General features: G+C 33.7%; 4 protein-coding genes across 7 annotated transcripts in view; 2 read left to right on the top strand and 2 right to left on the bottom strand.

The window, feature by feature from the left end:
* Positions 1 to 3286: 3286 nt before the first annotated feature.
* Positions 3287 to 7274, bottom strand: LOC106106241 (periplakin). Of its 3 annotated transcripts, XM_013286790.1 has the most exons (9): positions 7143 to 7274; positions 6697 to 6771; positions 6042 to 6137; positions 5774 to 5878; positions 5602 to 5703; positions 5392 to 5523; positions 4772 to 4936; positions 4043 to 4180; positions 3287 to 3658 (listed from the first exon to the last, which is right to left on the bottom strand). In XM_013286790.1, exons 1-9 carry the CDS (start codon positions 7143 to 7145, stop codon positions 3566 to 3568), a joined length of 909 nt encoding a protein of 302 aa, XP_013142244.1. In that variant the 5' UTR covers positions 7146 to 7274; the 3' UTR covers positions 3287 to 3565. The 3 variants fall into 3 exon arrangements, with proteins under 3 accessions (XP_013142244.1, XP_013142245.1, XP_013142246.1); XM_013286791.1 differs by lacking the exons at positions 6697 to 6771; positions 7143 to 7274 and adding an exon at positions 6410 to 6574; XM_013286792.1 differs by lacking the exons at positions 6697 to 6771; positions 7143 to 7274 and adding an exon at positions 6224 to 6380.
* A 1087-nt stretch (positions 7275 to 8361) lies between these two features.
* On the bottom strand, positions 8362 to 10240 carry LOC106106214 (mitochondrial import inner membrane translocase subunit Tim17-B). 2 transcript variants are annotated; one of them, XM_013286763.1, is made up of 4 exons: positions 10112 to 10240; positions 9867 to 10034; positions 9621 to 9798; positions 8362 to 9265 (listed from the first exon to the last, which is right to left on the bottom strand). In XM_013286763.1, the coding sequence occupies exons 2-4, from the start codon at positions 10008 to 10010 to the stop codon at positions 9090 to 9092; spliced, it is 498 nt and encodes a 165-aa protein (XP_013142217.1). In that variant the 5' UTR covers positions 10011 to 10034; positions 10112 to 10240; the 3' UTR covers positions 8362 to 9089. The 2 variants fall into 2 exon arrangements, with proteins under 2 accessions (XP_013142217.1, XP_013142218.1); XM_013286764.1 differs by having other exon boundaries at positions 9867 to 10027.
* A 279-nt stretch (positions 10241 to 10519) lies between these two features.
* LOC106106233 (trafficking protein particle complex subunit 1) lies at positions 10520 to 11550 on the top strand. The gene is made up of 2 exons (XM_013286784.1): positions 10520 to 10734; positions 10889 to 11550. Exons 1-2 carry the CDS (start codon positions 10636 to 10638, stop codon positions 11225 to 11227), a joined length of 438 nt encoding a protein of 145 aa, XP_013142238.1. The 5' UTR covers positions 10520 to 10635; the 3' UTR covers positions 11228 to 11550.
* A 228-nt stretch (positions 11551 to 11778) lies between these two features.
* The window catches only part of LOC106106208 (probable DNA double-strand break repair Rad50 ATPase), a 7870-nt gene continuing 3405 nt past the window's right edge, over positions 11779 to 16243 (top strand). Inside the window, exons 1-4 of the mRNA XM_013286756.1 lie at positions 11779 to 13150; positions 13422 to 13655; positions 14610 to 14864; positions 15710 to 15955. Of these exons, the coding sequence (XP_013142210.1) occupies positions 11927 to 13150; positions 13422 to 13655; positions 14610 to 14864; positions 15710 to 15955 (1959 nt within the window). The 5' untranslated portion in view covers positions 11779 to 11926. The remainder of the gene's footprint in view (positions 13151 to 13421; positions 13656 to 14609; positions 14865 to 15709; positions 15956 to 16243) is intronic.

Below are 16243 nucleotides of genomic sequence, written 5' to 3'. Positions count from 1 at the left end.
TTTCGTGTTCACAGCGATATGTACATGTTACTCTATCTATAGAGGAAATGTATTGAAAACTTCAAAGAGGAAAAATATACTTGTGATTGCTTCGTGCAAAATGCAATAAACTTCTCAAGTCCCAAGTGTATGTACACATATATCTATTTTGATGCAATTTCTGCAGTAGCTTTGCACAACGTAATATTAGTATTTGCACACGTATAGTCTTTGATAACATAGGTTAATAGCGTGCGCACACCTGAAACTAAACTATCGCACAACTGTTTAGTCGCGTTTTGATTTTTAGTTGTGCTAAACAGTTGAATTGGCTGCGAAACAATCGACAATCGTACAACAATTGTGCGTTTGTTTAGTCAAAAGTGTGCGCGCGCGGTCTAAGTTTGTAACCAGTATCTTGAGTATAATTTTTCTAACTTAGTCTCTTGGTAGCCATAAGAAAAAATTAATATGTTGCATTTAAAGTAAATATGTTTGATCTTGCTCAGTATTCATTCGCGATTTAATCTTTTTCACACTATATTTTTATTACCTTTACCAAAAAAGAACACAAATAAAATATCAGACGGTGTTCAATAAAAATGGCTGAGCAAAGTTTAATCTTATTGTTTTTGTGAGCAGTCAAAAGGCGTATTTACATCTATCACATAAAATTGAATGGAGGCAGAGAAAATTTCTTTCATTCATATCCCTCTTTGAAGTACGTTTATATTCTTTGGAAGGGAATTTCCTGTAACCTGCCCGTGTATTTTCTTTTCACAGTTTAAATGATTCAGAAGTGTTGATGTTTATTTCCATCGCTTTGATTGCAAAAGAATCCCTTCCTCCTTTAATCTTAACGTCCTTTTTTATCTTTTGTTCTGTATTTAGGTTATTTTTATAGAAAAACTAGCTGTTCCCGTGCGGCTTCATCCGCTTAAAATTATGAAAATTTTATTTTATTACTGATATTTGTCACAGTATCAATTGCAAATGTCAAAATGATATGACATGATGACAATGCATTGCAACCTTGCTTTGCAATTGTGCAGCAGCTTATGGTCTCTATCCCACATTAGGGTTTTTGTCAATTTATTTACCCTCTAAATTTAATAGCGTGAAAATATGTAGCCTAAAGCGTGACGTCAGTGTACGGCTTTTTATTAAAAAAAAGAACTATTCAAAAATATGCTGTTATTGCTGACATCTTAGGCAACAAAGAAGTGTGTGTTTAGACTTTATTATAATAGTATAGATAGTATAGATTGTAACTTAGAAATTGTACACGTGTTTCGAATAGATTTTTAATTGAATAATCAACCATGCTTTTAATATCGCATCTTAATCGCTTGTCATATATAATAATTATGTAAATATAATGAGACTGCGGCTAAACTTAACATATCGTTGGGATCTCTGAATTATTTTCTGCAGTGGGATTTACATTACATGCTTTCGAATTGTGTCGTGTTACAAATTCATTATACATACAGCTTGTTCAGAACGTCAGTCAGCGTACATAATGAACGAATCAATTAATTCTGCATCGACACGACGTGGAGTGGAGTATGGAATACGTAATGTTTGTAGCCTTCCTCCATATATTCGCTGTTTAAAAATTTCTTAAACACAGTCAAAAAGGGAAAATTTCAACATTAATCAATTAACATCAAGAAAATTATCTAGCTCTTACAGGACTAATAACATATATGCGTGTAATTTGAACGAAAGTTGTAGGGCCTGTTCCACCACTAGCTGATAAAGGGTCAGATATAAAATGACGTCACTATCTTATGAGGGAGCGAAATCCGACATTTCCATCACATGTTTTACGTTGTATTATTATCAGTATTTTCAATTTAGTGGCCCTTAGTGTAGTTTTAGTACTTAGGTGATGCTTACATCCTGAGTTCGGCAATAATAGGCCGTCAGCTGTTCTATTAATCCAGAGGAAAGTGATTATATAAATAATAAACGAAAAATGTGCTGTCCTTTTTAATCGAACTCGAAGGATCTGCAGAAACGGGCTTCAATGAAACCGCAAAAATTGTCGACGTCGCCCGATCCCGACCGCCTCTTGAAACCTTTTCTACTTATGAAAATGAGAATTGAAATATACTTGAAAAGGCAAATTTAATACGATTTTATATAAAGATTCTTATGTTAAGAGACTACGCATATGTTTTAGCTACATTTATATTTTTATTTTTCTTTTATTAAATATTTTCTTTTGTTTGCGACTTCGCCAGCGGAATTAAACCTTAGTAGCTTATATATTTTAAATGTACATCTGCGTCAAATTTAATCGCGCTTAGTTAAGCAGTTTTTGAGATAGCTAGTGAACAACGTAATATAAACTTAGAGCTACTGATCTCGCCAGAATGGAGCGCTATTCTAATACGTCAGAATGACATTGACAGCTGTCAGATAGAGAAGGGACATCTATGCCGATGTTCTAGTGTTACCCGATTTTCTTTTTAACACTAGGAATAAACATCCATCCATTCATCTTAATGCAATTATAACATTAGTAATAACTTAAAAAATAATGTTCAAAGTCTCTAATCTATTAGTTTTTTTTTTCGATAAAAATGTTATTAGGTTTCGTAATGGTTATTTTATCTCAGAATTCCATAAGTACTTAACGTTTTTTCGTTCAGCATAATAATAGTATTTTAATTCAATCCCTGCTAAATGTAGCGTAACCTTTTCAATATCCCCGTATGATAGCAATCTACGAAAATGGACTGGAAATGTTGCCTCTTTAGAATCGAACAGATGGGCTCCGTCATTGAGAGCTTGCTCACGACTTTTATCGACGCAATTTTACAAGTGGATGGAACTGCGTTTGTTGTACTTTATAAAACGTTAAAGTATAGGGAACTGAATAAACGATTTGTGAATATAGTCTGCGACCTGTTGACATAATGCTTTATAGATTTCAACTATTATAAAATTAAGAAGTAATTTTAATGTTTAGCAAACAATTTAAAATTAAATATAGCAATGTTAGCGGTAGTAATAGACATTGTTGCTTGAAAAATATGAAAAGAAATATGATAGCACAATTTTTTTATATTTTCATGAACTTTAAAATGTTTGCGTTTGTAAAATTTCTATAAATGTTATTCTGTTTGCTGCCTAATAACGTGCATTAAGACTGGCTGTAAATTGAAGAGACCTTTGTAAAAATTCTATATTATGAACTTAAAAAAAATTGTAATTAAAACTTAATTTTAAATGTTTTTTTAAATGAAAAACGTTTAAATAGGTAAAATCAAAATGTATTTAATATATAAAATCAATAAATTATTTTCAAAGTGTTCGTCGAAATACAATCATCTAGGAGCAGTCTTTATAAATATCATTGTAAAAATATAACTCGGTGTGACTCATAACCCTCGATGTATATAAATGGACAGGCTATAAAACTTATTAGATTTATGCTGTTTCGTTGGAAAGGATGTATTTGATCGCGGAGGTGGGGATTCTAACTATTAATAAAGATAGAATTACCCGTTAAAAACATCGACAGACGTTTTAAGTTGGAGCCTATCCATTTATACAGATCAGTGGTCGTAACAAACTAAGCGGAGGTGCTTCCCTTAGCGGCCTCCTTTAAACGGTTGTTCTCTTCCACCAATGCCTTAACTCTTAGCTCGTATTTCTCTCGCAACTCCTGAAACGAAATATTTTTAATACATAGTAATTAAACTAAAAGTTAAAAATTAAAAGAAATTGTAAAGATACTCGAGAGAAGAAAAGGGGTAACACCTAAAATTAAAAAATCGATTAATTCGTTTCACATGTAAGGTACATAATAGCTTGTAGCCTAAATGTGACAGTGGAGTTCGATGAAATTTGATACAGACGTTGAACATAATTTAAAAGAACACATAGACTACTCATTTATGTTTTTTTTTTTAAATCACGCGGACAGATTCCGGGGCGAAAGCTAATTTACACTAAAAGAATCCGTTCCTCATTCTCCTGTTCCCTCGTCTTCTCCTGCTTCCTTCCCTGTCCCCTGCCCTGCAGCGGTGGCAGCGGGAGGTGGTCTTACTTTGAAGATGGCGAGCTGCGTCTCGTACTCCTTGCGCAGGTCGTCGTTGATGGTGGTGGAGGTCTGCGCGCGCTGCAGCACCAGCGCGTACCGCTCCTTCTCCGCCTTGAAGCGCGCCTCCATCGCCTGGAACCGCTCCTGCGCCACTTACCACATCACAAGCTGTTGGAAACTAATCATTGGACTATGATTGTGGTCTTCTAGAGGTAGATCTAGAAAGAGATGGATGGATGCGTGAAAGGTGACATGATGAAGGGAGTGATGACTGAGATGACGGATGATGGAGTTATTTGGAGGACGAAAATACGACGCGCCGATTCTACGGGAGTACATTAAGGTAAGGGAGACGATGTTGATGAAGCTAACTAAACATAGGGAACACTTGAAAATAGAAATAGAAGTAACGAGAAGATATCTCCTGAATATGCTTGATTTTTTACATCAATGCTGATTCTGCCAAAATTGCAAAGCGAGAGTTGCCCATAGACATCCGCGATTGTAGATGTGATACCCTTAATCAACTGAGGAGTCGCACAAAAAGAGGATATTTCCTCTTCCTGTGCATCTTCTTTACCGTCTAATCTCTTCCCATCCTTGCAGTTGCATATCCTAAGGCCGGTCTAATGCTCCATCCGTACTTTTTAAGATAAGGATGAGAAGGAAAAGAGACTAAAAGTGGGCCTCCAGCTTTAGGATCTCCAACTCCTGGTTCCTTACTCAGTGACTAACCTCCATGGCCTTGACCTCCGAGTTCCTGATGTCGAGCAGGTCCTTGGTGATGACGTTGATGTCCTTCAGCGACTGCACCTGCGTGCCCAGCGCCTCGATCTGCAGCTCCTGGTTCTTCACCATCTTCGTCTTGTCGAAGATCATCCCGCGAGCCTTGCTCAGTAACTACACACAAATATCGAATCCGGTATTAATTCCTCCCTGACGTGGAGGTTCGCATTACCTTGAGTGTTTTTAAAAATAACTGAGTGACGAAATACACCATTCATGTCGAACTATTTTTTTTTATTTAAAACAAAGCATGTATGAAAGAGCAGCACATACTGTGCCTACCCTCTAAAGGGATAAGGGCAAGTTGATGATAAATTTCAACAAGATAACGAGGGTATTTGAGTATAATGTATTATGTCATAACTGATCTTGTTCTTGTTTTTCTTTAATTACTAAGCAGCTGAAAGCTTAAATAATTCTAAAATCCTTGACTAAGATCCATGACGATGTTAATTGGTGAAATCAAAAATAAATACACGCTAGATTAATAAACGCTTATTCTACTCTTGTTATCATTATGGTGGCGTTTTTAACTTTTGTCGATAGTTTTGCTTGTTTCAGTGCGTTACCTCTTCATGTTGCTGTTTTATCTTCTCGATCATCTCCTGGTTCTTCCCGCCGGGCTTCGCCAGCGCGGCCTGCAGCTCCGTCTCCAAGTTCTTCACACGCGCCTTTAGCAGATCTATTTCCTCTTCACGGACCTATTAATAAAACACAAATTTTACCTTCTTAATCAAACAAAACCATATTTTCCCTGTTGTTAATTAATGTATTACAACCTTCAATTCGAGTCTCAAGCCATCTTCGCTTCTTGCTGCCTTCACTTTCTCCAACTCTTCGATTTTTTTCAATAGTTCCGTTTCACGTTGTTGCCAATCATTCTGTAAAATTATAAACAAGATTTTATTTTGGTAGTATTTTTGAATTACTTGATACATTATTTAAACTTACTGATGGTTTTGGAACTTCACTGCTTTGTCCTAACTGAGTAGCGCCTTCGGTCTCCGCAGGTTTGGTTTCTGTTTTTTCTTTTGTGGGTTCGTCACTGGAGTTAGGCTAAAATACATAGTTTATTTTTTAATGTTGTCTAGCAAAACTATTTACACATATACTATTTTCTCCTTTTCTTCAAAAATATTATCGATGTCTTCTACTGACAAAAAAAAATAATGTAATTCAGGAGCACTAGCACGGTTTATATTATCTGGCACCAACTAACCATAGCTTTGGCTTCTTGCAAATTGTCTTGTGCTGCTTTATTGTCTATTGCTGGTTCATCACCTGCTCCAGATACTGGGTTTTGTGCCACTTCAGCCTGTAATGTGCAAAGACAATATTTCATTTGATGTTTAAGAAAACTCTTCTAGTAATTTAGAACATAAAATCTCGTAGCATTTGTACCTTGTGGGAATGGAATTTTGTTAATTGTACACGAACATTTTTACTAAAATAATTTCAACTTCGAAATATACGTTAAAATTTAAAATGCATAATGCAATGATAATTCAGTCATACTTTAAGAATTTGTTTGTCTGCTTTTATTACAGTAAATGGTATTTGTGGTAAATGAAACTATAGACGACAGACCCTGATCCAAAGTGACCTGGGATCAAATATTTGATAATTGATCCTAGAAAGTGACCTCATTGTTAAGCTGTCTCTAAAGTTCCAAAGAGTATAAAGGACAAATAAATACGGGTTTCGTCCTGTTTTAAATTCTAATTTATCGATGTCAAGATATGTCCTGTCTTACAAGTTGACACTTGACATCTTAGCTCAAAATTGTTTTATTTTTTTAATAAAGTGCCAGTGTGCAAACTTCTTTCTACGGATTGCGAATTCTAATATTTGAATAGATTCGAAGATGGACTTACTGGTTTTACTTCTTGAATATTATCGTTAGCTCCGTTTATAGGCGCATTTTGAGTTTCACTCTGAGCTTGATCTGCCTGAAGAATTAAATACATAACGTTTTTTTATATATCAAAAGATGTCTAAAGTTAAAAATAAAATTAAGACACGATTACAATTAGTTTTACAATTGCGCACAAGTTATACACTAAGGGATCGTAAACAAAGGAAAAATAACTTAATTAGAACGCTTTAAGAACGCATATTAAATCTTTCAAGTAAACATAAATCTCATTTAAGTTATCCTTCAAGAAAAACAATCTCCATTTTTTTATCCAATCATTTTAAACGCTACAATTACACGTGGCCCAAATCTGAACAATGACACGACAAAATTGAGATTTCAATTCAAAGTGTAAGTGATTTGTTTTCATTACTTCAATCATAACTTTCCCTTTAACGTACTCACCATTTTATCTTATATCAAAATACAAATCTACACGGAAGAACAATATCTCTTATTTATTTCCGAGCGCAAAGAAAAGCACAAATCACTCTTAATACTTGAACATCAGCTATTTCTGGATTGTGGATGCGACGGTACCAAAATAGAAAACTCTACAGAGACGTAAAATTCCAAACTTCCCGCTTCCCGTTAAACTTGCAATGGCGCGTAAATTCGTTTACGAATTATCATTAATGACATTTTGAAAGTGATATTCGTAAAAATTCATTAGTAACTGCTTTAAATAAAAATTTAGATGAGAAATTAAGAAATCTGATACTTTTACCTTTTAAAGTATGTATTCTAAGTAAAACGAGTGAACATGTGGCTGTCTTTTTATCCATGTTAAAGCATATATTGGCCAATGTTGCATTGGTTCTTCTGCTGACCACATATTTTTGGATTCATTTAAAAGATTTTGTGTTTTTGTTTTATTTAGGTAAAACCTCTTATTATTTTACTATTCAAACTTCTTACATCGAAAAGAACCAAAGTTGTTTATGGTAAACCATAAATTAGACACGATGACATTGGCAACTTGTCAAGTTGACATCAAAATATTCGGTTGATTTGTTGACAATTTTACAACACTCAATCAGTTTTAACTTACAAGTATGTTATAATAATTATTTAAACATAGTTTACTGCAGTATTCGAATAAACCTGTTTATTTACAGAAACAGCAATGACGTCAGAGAAAAATGTACAAATCGGGCAAGCGCGGGAAGCGTTCCAAATGTTAAATCAAATATCACAACTTCTGAACACCGGTCTCGATCAAGAAACTCTTACAATTTGCATCAGACTTTGTGAACTTGGCGTGGACCCGGAATCGTTAGCCCATGTTATAAAAGAAATAAGAAAAGTTGGGGAGAGAGAATCACACAACAAAGTGGTTAATACACAATTGTAGTGATGCGTGTGAAATTGTGAGGGAACACAACCTGGTAATATCGATTAACTCTTTAAAAATATGTAACACTTTGATCATGTAGCTTGATAAGATAATAGGAAGTTATTGAATAATAGTATGTCGACGGAACACCTTACCTAATTTCTGCCAAAACTTATTGTGTCTGTTAATTTCTGTATTTTATTAAATATGCAATAAGATCTGTTCATGTTAAACTTAACTAGGCCATACAACTAAAAATAGGGTATTAAGCCAAATAAAACGCTTGTATAAAACCATCCTTTATTTCTAATAGAAAAAAAAAAACATTTTAAATATGGCATATTGCAAACAATTTGATGTTTTTATAGTATTATTGAGAATTTATGTGATGCAAATTGGAAGATGGAGTAAATAAGTCTTCACAACTGTAATCAACATAAATCTCTTATCTATAAAACATGATCAACTATATGGGAAACAAATAAATATGTTGAATCATTTACTTGCAATATGTCATAGATATTTTTGTAATATTCTTTTTACCATAAACAATTATGATAAAGTTGAATATTCACTGAGCATAGACAGTGGACAACTGATATCACAGAAAATAATTCCTCACTCAAATATGTCAAAAATGGGTAAACAGTGCACAAGCTTGCTGATGATTCCACACTTATCTCCTACAATCTGCACTCATTTGCTTAGTATCTGCCGTCAGAAAAGCTTCTAAGCACATATAATCTGTAACTAAATAATCTCATATCTGAATAATCGAAACCATCTAATAAATTCAACCAGTCTTATCTTTTACATTCCATTATAGGAATAAAAGAAAGTAGTATGACAAAACTGTATAGAAATACCATTCACCATTAAGAATGAGGAAACTTTTGTATAAAATAACTTTTAGTTTATGTTTAATATAAGCAATAGTTTTCTTGACATCATATTGTTTACCCATTTTCTCTCCCATTGTACACATTAATCAAATTTAAAACTAAACAAATGTTTCCCTATTGGAAGGATTGGCTCTGTCCTTGACTTTGTCCTAATATTGAAGGATCTTCGAATATTGGCTGCTGGGGTTTGAATTGCTCAGCTGAAAGTCTGGTGAACATTATTCCAATGCCCTCAATCAGTGCTAATAGGATACCACCCACTAATGCACTGCCAGCCATCGCAGGTACACCTGAAAATCATACTTATATTATAATTGTGAATGTTTGAATGGATGTTTGTATAAGTACATCCAATATGGATGTTGAAATTTGATAGATATAGAACACAGTCAGAAAAAACACATAGGGTACATACTAAGTTTTTATTTTGATTCAGCACAGACAAAGTGGGCAAGCTTGTTCCATTCAAGAACTTGATTGGGTGATAAAGTAGTTATGTGCAAAAGTATTTTATGACATATATTTTGGAAATTACATGTTTCAACTTAATGTGTAGTGTCTATGGTTAAGGTTTGTATACACACACAATACATTATTGTAATGCCTTTTTCTATCTCTTGTTTTAGTTTAAGAACAAAACCATACCATTTCTAGCAGCAAGAATCCCTCCAGTCAGCGCCCCACTCATTATAGAGTTCCAAGGGTCCTCCTTTTGTCTTAAGTATACAAGAGAGCAATCTATTGTGGAGAACATACCACCCCATACTGCAAAGTTACCAGCTACTATAGGTGATCTTTCCTTAATCGCAGCTAAACTTCCAAGCTAAAAAAGTCAACAATTAAATTTTTTCGTTTAATTAAACTGATTAAAAGTTTTTTGAAGGTCTATACCATTTTTCTGTTGAAACCAACTGGAGCATTTCTAAAACCTTTAATGGAGTGAAATATGCCACCTCCGATAGCTCCCATGATGAAAGCACCGCCGGAGTCATCTAATATACGCCAAGGACAAGGTTCTCTTGAATATTCATCCATTATTTATAGGTTACCTTCTGTAAACTATTAGATAAGAATAACCTCTGAATGAAAGTAAAAAAAAAAAGATTGTACTACAAAATGAAATTACTTTAACGTACCTTACTTATTATTGAATATGTTTGTTTTGAATTCTCCAATTTATCGCTTTAATTTCAAATAATTTCACACCATTATTTAATTCTAGACACTCGTTTTTTCTGGTTACAATTCCAAAGAGCAAAAAGGTGAAGCATAGCTAAAAAATGCCTAAAGATCTCTTGATACAGATTAAATATAAGAGATATTCGTTTTTCAGTTCAGTTCGAATTAAAGTCAAACATCTAGACATCTATTTCTAGTAATAAAGAAGGTAAATACGTATTGTCACATCCAGAGCTAAAAGGAACTTGTTTTAATTATGTTTCTGCTTCATAATCATAATATCATCGCAACAAAAAAGCCATAGACGTCTCTCTTATCTGCTCTTATCTCTAATTAATGTACTTTAGCTGTCAAGTGTCAAGCTGTTACTGTCACTTGTCATTTGTATTGATAATTGATAATAACAGAAATAAGTATAAATATTAGAATCTTAATAAATTACTTTATTGCTTTAGGTGCTTAACGCTAAAGATAGAATAAAATGACAATTCACAATCTTTACATCTTTGATCGTTACGGAACTTTACTGTATTATGGGGAATGGAACAGATCAAAGCAGTCTGGTATGTCCAGGGAAGAGGTAAGCAACTTTTTAAATTGACAGGGTAACTTTATGTTATGTCGATTTGTTGATAAACTGAAATTATTAATTAATTATTCCATTAAACTTATTCATAATTAACCCCCTTTAAAAACGAGGTGGTTCTCAAGGCACTTATATCTTATTCTTTCAGGAAGGAAAACTTATGTATGGAATGTTATTTTCGATCAAATCATTTGTCAGTAAAATATCACCTTTAGATCCTAAAGATGGATTTCTAAACTATAAAACTTCAAAGTACACCCTGCACTGCTTAGAAACACCTTCGGGGCTGAAGTTTGTGATGAATACAGATAACCAAGCTCAAGGTGTAAGGGATCTTTTAAAGAAGATTTATGGCGAAATTTATGTCAAATATGCTGTAAGAAATCCACTCTGTGGTATTGGAGAGCCAATAACTAGTGAATTATTTAAAAGTAAATTGGATTCATTCATTAAACAGACACCTATTCATGCTGTTAGGGCTTCATGATAAAAATTGGTTTCGTGAATATTGATTCATTATGTTATGGGCTAGAGACTATGTCTAGATGGATGCATTAGATTGGCTATAGACCTATGTGTCTATATGTAAAAAATGTATGTTATTGTCATATGTCTGTAATTAATATTTATTTTGTATATCTTATTAGTTTCTAATAGCAATGTTAGCTATTTAAAAGCTTTCTAATTGGTACATAATAAAATAGACTTTTTTATTAGTATTATAATATATTTTTTCAGACATTGGTATATTTTATCCAAGTTTAAGTTAATACCGGGAACATCTGCTACACAATTTGCATTTAATGCAGTTGATGTCGTTAAAAAATTATTAAATAAAGTAAAAAATAATATCTAATTAAACGTTGTTTTATTAAAAACCAATAATTTCCTTGTTATTACTTTTTTTTGGCGAAGGTGCGATGACGACCAACGTTTTGGCATTATGTTCATATAGAGTACTGTATTTTATGTAATCTATTTCTATTCGAAACATTTTTATGTTATCTGTTTTATGGAAAACCATAGACACAAATCACAATAAAACAAAAACTATACCGTTGCTTGTATGCAAGTCGATTATTTTTGTAATTTATTTTAAAGTGTAGGGTTTAATTATATTATTTTTAAACGTGATATGTTATAATGGCTCGTATTTTCAAATATCTAGCAACGTACAGATTTTGTAATGAGTGAGACAGACGATACTGACGTTCTTCTGTTGATACCGCCGAATTTTTTCCTAATTTGCAGTTCGGAATCTGATGATTCTTTACTAGAATCATCAAGAACAGTTGTGCATAAACCGGTTTCGCGTACTGCTCACGTATTAGGCAAGTTGGTCGACCAAGTGCATTCGTTGGAGTCTAGGTTAGACACCCTGGAACTAAACACTAGTACCACGTTTTCTAGTGCAAGTTCTATAAGAAATAAGACTTGTAACGACAGCTATAGGAGTCTCGACCGTAAGTGTTCAACATTTCCTCGCAGACGTCGAAGAAAAGTTCTTAAACGAGATAAATATTCGGATTTATCTTTGACCAGCTTTGATTGTATGAGTTTGCATAGAGATATACCTAAACTAAAGTTACCAGATACCACACAGAGTCGTATATCTGAAACTATAAATGATACACAAAGTATGGATGGCGATATAAGCAGTATTATCTCAACACCAAGTAAGACTAATGATAAATTGCTTCTCCATGAAATAGACGAGTTTTTGACACAGGTTGAGTCATACGAAACACCAGAAACGAGATGTAAAGGTTCAGAGAAACTTAGTCCTGAAAGTATTATTCAAGCCACAGGTAGTTATATAACAAAACAATTGGAATCAAAAAACGATGAAAATGAAATCCAATTGCCCAGCGGAAGAAAGGTTACAAGTGAGATTTTAGATAAATATATTTATTTAGTAAAAAATAATGCTCTATCCGACAGAGTAGCTAGTACAAAAAAGTCCGAGCGAGGTGAGAATCATTCTGCATCACAAACTAAACAAGACATAACTCAATCAAAATCTCCGAGTGTTAGAAAATTGAATTTCAATGAGAAAGATGCTCAAACTACATCTACACCCAAAAAGTATTCTCACACACCAAGTTATTTGGAAAACTTTAAGCCATCATCAAACAAAATATTTGATAAAGCGTCAAAAGTGTTAGAACACTATAAATCAAGTTATTCTCATGCTCCATCCTTAACAGACACTAATGAATATTCAGAGAAAGGAGACTTTAAAATGCCACAAATGAGACCATTTGTAAACAACAAGGATAAAATGACAGCTTTGCAAATAGATTCCATAGATACAGATCTTTTAAGTCTAAGTGAATTGTGGGGGGAGAAGGGGGAAAGACTTGAGAGAGCTGACAGTTTAAAATTAGAAGAAGAAAGACTGAAACGAGAGGTAAAAACATATAGTATAATACTATAAATGCATATGTCTGAATGGATGGATGTATTAACAACTGACAAGTATTTACTTTTAATATATAAAAATGCATGCAAAGATTTGGCACATTTTTTAAATAGTAATTTTGACATGTCTCATTCAAGTAAACACATGGACGTAGTTTCCACTTTTTAAAACAAGTTGTACTAAACCAAATTCAATTGAATTCTTTACCATTTCAAATCAAAATAGTTTGCTATTAAAATATTCCTTTCATGTTTTTCAGCATTGTGAAGTAATGATACAGCAATTGCAACGAAAGATTCTGGAACAGCAAGAGAAGCTGGCGGTCGCTATCAGAGTGGACCGCGGCAAGGACACTGCCATCAACAAACTGCGGGAAGCCTGGCTTCGACTCACTCACAGCCTGGACCGAGCGGAAGAGAGACACCGAGCTGCATTAGAAAAGATGGTCAAAGAAGTTGATAACTTTAAAATGGTTGCCAATGATGCGCAAAAGGTGAGATTTTTCTTAATTATTTAAAGTGAGTAGAATCTAAGCTTCATAAATAAATAGATTTAAGGGAATTTAATCTAATTTTACATGATTATTAAAAAAAAACTGCTTTGTTATAATTATCACTGTATGGAGATTTTTTTCTTTTTTTTTTTATAACACAAGGTGGCAAACGAGCAAGCGGCCACCTGAATCCGCCAAAATGGCGAAGCGACCGCTGCCCATAGACATCCGCAATTGCAGATGCGTTGCCTACCCTTATACGACGGAGGAGGAGACGCACATAAAGAGAACATTTCCCCTTCCTATGCATCTCCTCCACCGTCAAATCCAATTGCTCTTCCCAACCTCTCCTGAAAAGAAAAGGGTGGTAAAGAGAAAGGGACTTAAATTAGGCCTCCGGCACCACACTCATCAGACGAAACACGGAATTGCTTCCATTTCAAGCCTGTCTTCTGTGTGGTCGTGGTATTACACCGGGCGTGCCGGCCTATTCGTGCTAAGATGTTAAAGCGGGCACTACCATTGTTAAAATTATGATAACTGCGAACTGAATATTGAAAAATCTTCAATACAAACATTTCATGGCTTTCTTTTTATGTTTATGGTAATGTAAAATACATTTAAATGTCACATGCATCATGGTTACATCTCATTTTATTTATTTTATATACCATATATCATCTTCCATATTTATTTTTCATTTTTACTGGAGCAATATGTAATTCATAAATAATACCGAAACGCCGTAAGCGTAGGTTTTTAGTAATTAATGTAAGGAAAGATTTTTCCTGCTATTTTGCCCACGATACAGGCATTCCCTAGTGTGGGCATCACCAGTTTAAACATATATTAAACACAATTTGTAATGTTTAAGTTGGTGTAATTGTTATTGTAATTGTTAATCTTTTGTTTTCAATAAAATTATTTCTATTTCTATGCCTTGAAATATTTCAGAAAACTCGACACTTTGAAGGTGAACTCTACAAAGCTCTTGATTTAGCGCATGATTATCAAGAGAAATGTAAACAACTGACTCAAGAGAAGAAGGAACTGCAGGATAGTACTGATAAAATAATAGCGGAGAAGGAGGAGCTTTTAAGAAGTAAAGAGAAGGAAATAGAAGTTGTGAAGGACAACTGTGAAACAATAATGAGACTGAACAAACAATCTGCTGACTGTGTGAAGAATTTAGAAGATGCTTTAGAGAAGGTGACAATTTAATACATACAATACTACAGCAAAACAATATTTCATAAAATTTTAATACTTTGCGTTATTTTTAAAATAGCTTTCGCCCGCGTCTACGTCCGCGTGGAATTTAAAAAAACAAAAGTGAAAAAAAAAAATTTAAAATGCAAAATTTCATCGAGATCCATTCAGCCGTTTAGGCTTCAAACTCTAACAAACATGTATCCATCCATACATCCATGTAAACTTTCGCATTTATAATGTTAGTTAAATTGGATTAAACTAGTGATTTAAAGCTATTCTGGATATACATAGTAACACAACCAGAATAGACAGGTATTCTGTCGCATTTTTATTAGTAAGATAATTTATTATATACCCATATACGTAAAACATAAAACTTTACAGAGGCAAAATTATAAATTTACTAGCTGTTCGCGTGCGGATTCATCCGCGAGGAATTATAAAAACTTTATTTTATTGTTCATATTTGTCAAATTTTCAATAGCAAATGTCAAAATGACATGACATGACAAACCTTAGCAATCTTGATGTTGGCAGCAACTTATGGTCTCTTTCCCACATTAGGGTTTTTATCGAAAATATTTACCCCCTAAATTTAATAGCGTGAAAATATATAGCCTAAAGTGTGAAGTAGGTGTATGGCTTTTTATTAAAAAAAATAATTATTCAAAAATATGCTGTAATTTCAAACATCTTAGGCAACGAAGAAGTGTGTGTTTACGCTTTATTATAATAGTATAGATACAAATAAGTCAAATAACAGTAAATATTGAGGTTTCAATTAAATAAAAAGTAAATTTACTAGTGCCGCTTTAATCTCTTAATATTTTTTAAAATTCTAGGAGAGAAGAGAACATGAGCTAACAAAGAGTAGAGTAAGTGAGCTGAGTGCCAGGGTGGAGTCGCAGCAGGAGGAGGGTACCCTGGCAAGGCAGGAGAGGGATGTGCTGAAGGAGAAGGTGAACGAGGAGAGATCTCGGTGCAACCTGCTCGAGAGACAGCTGAGTGAAGCACAGAATTTGAACAGTGATCTTGTAAAGAGATGTGTAAGTATGGAAAATATTTTTTTTAGATATAATTTTTTTATATGAAATGTTTTTTTTTTGTTGTGGTGCATATTACCAGATTATTTACTAATCATACTAATTTTATAAATGCAGAAGTTTGGATGGATGTTTGATTTAGTAGCCTAAACAAATGAATGGAATTCAATGAAACTTGGTATAGATTAAAGAAGAACATGTAGGCTACTCACTTTTGTTTTTTTAATTCACCGCGGGCAGAGTCGCGGGCGAAAACTATACGGTTTAATGTGTGATTCATACTTGGCCAGTTGGACAGTTGTGGAGGCTAAGCATAAGATTGGATGCACTGGT

The sequence above is a fragment of the Papilio polytes genome, unplaced genomic scaffold (genome assembly GCF_000836215.1).
Source record: "Papilio polytes unplaced genomic scaffold, Ppol_1.0 DF822289.1, whole genome shotgun sequence".
Lineage (NCBI taxonomy): Eukaryota > Metazoa > Arthropoda > Insecta > Lepidoptera > Papilionidae > Papilio > Papilio polytes.
The sequence above is the reverse complement of the archived record's forward strand: the minus strand, read 5'-3'. Positions and strand labels throughout refer to the sequence as shown.

Coding starts and splice junctions, on each gene's coding strand:
- LOC106106241 (XM_013286790.1), bottom strand. Junction 6,138..6,696: donor ATATTCAAGAAGTAAAACCA/GTAAGTCCATCT, acceptor TGCACATTACAG/GCTGAAGTGGCACAAAACCC. Junction 4,937..5,391: donor TAAAACAGCAACATGAAGAG/GTAACGCACTGA, acceptor ATTTGTGTGTAG/TTACTGAGCAAGGCTCGCGG.
- LOC106106233 (XM_013286784.1), top strand. CDS start 10,636: ATGACAATTCACAATCTTTACATCTTTGATCGTTACGGAACTTTACTG. Junction 10,735..10,888: donor CTGGTATGTCCAGGGAAGAG/GTAAGCAACTTT, acceptor TTATTCTTTCAG/GAAGGAAAACTTATGTATGG.
- LOC106106214 (XM_013286763.1), bottom strand. CDS start 10,010: ATGGATGAATATTCAAGAGAACCTTGTCCTTGGCGTATATTAGATGAC. Junction 9,799..9,866: donor TTGGTTTCAACAGAAAAATG/GTATAGACCTTC, acceptor TGACTTTTTTAG/CTTGGAAGTTTAGCTGCGAT. Junction 9,266..9,620: donor GATTCTTGCTGCTAGAAATG/GTATGGTTTTGT, acceptor TATGATTTTCAG/GTGTACCTGCGATGGCTGGC.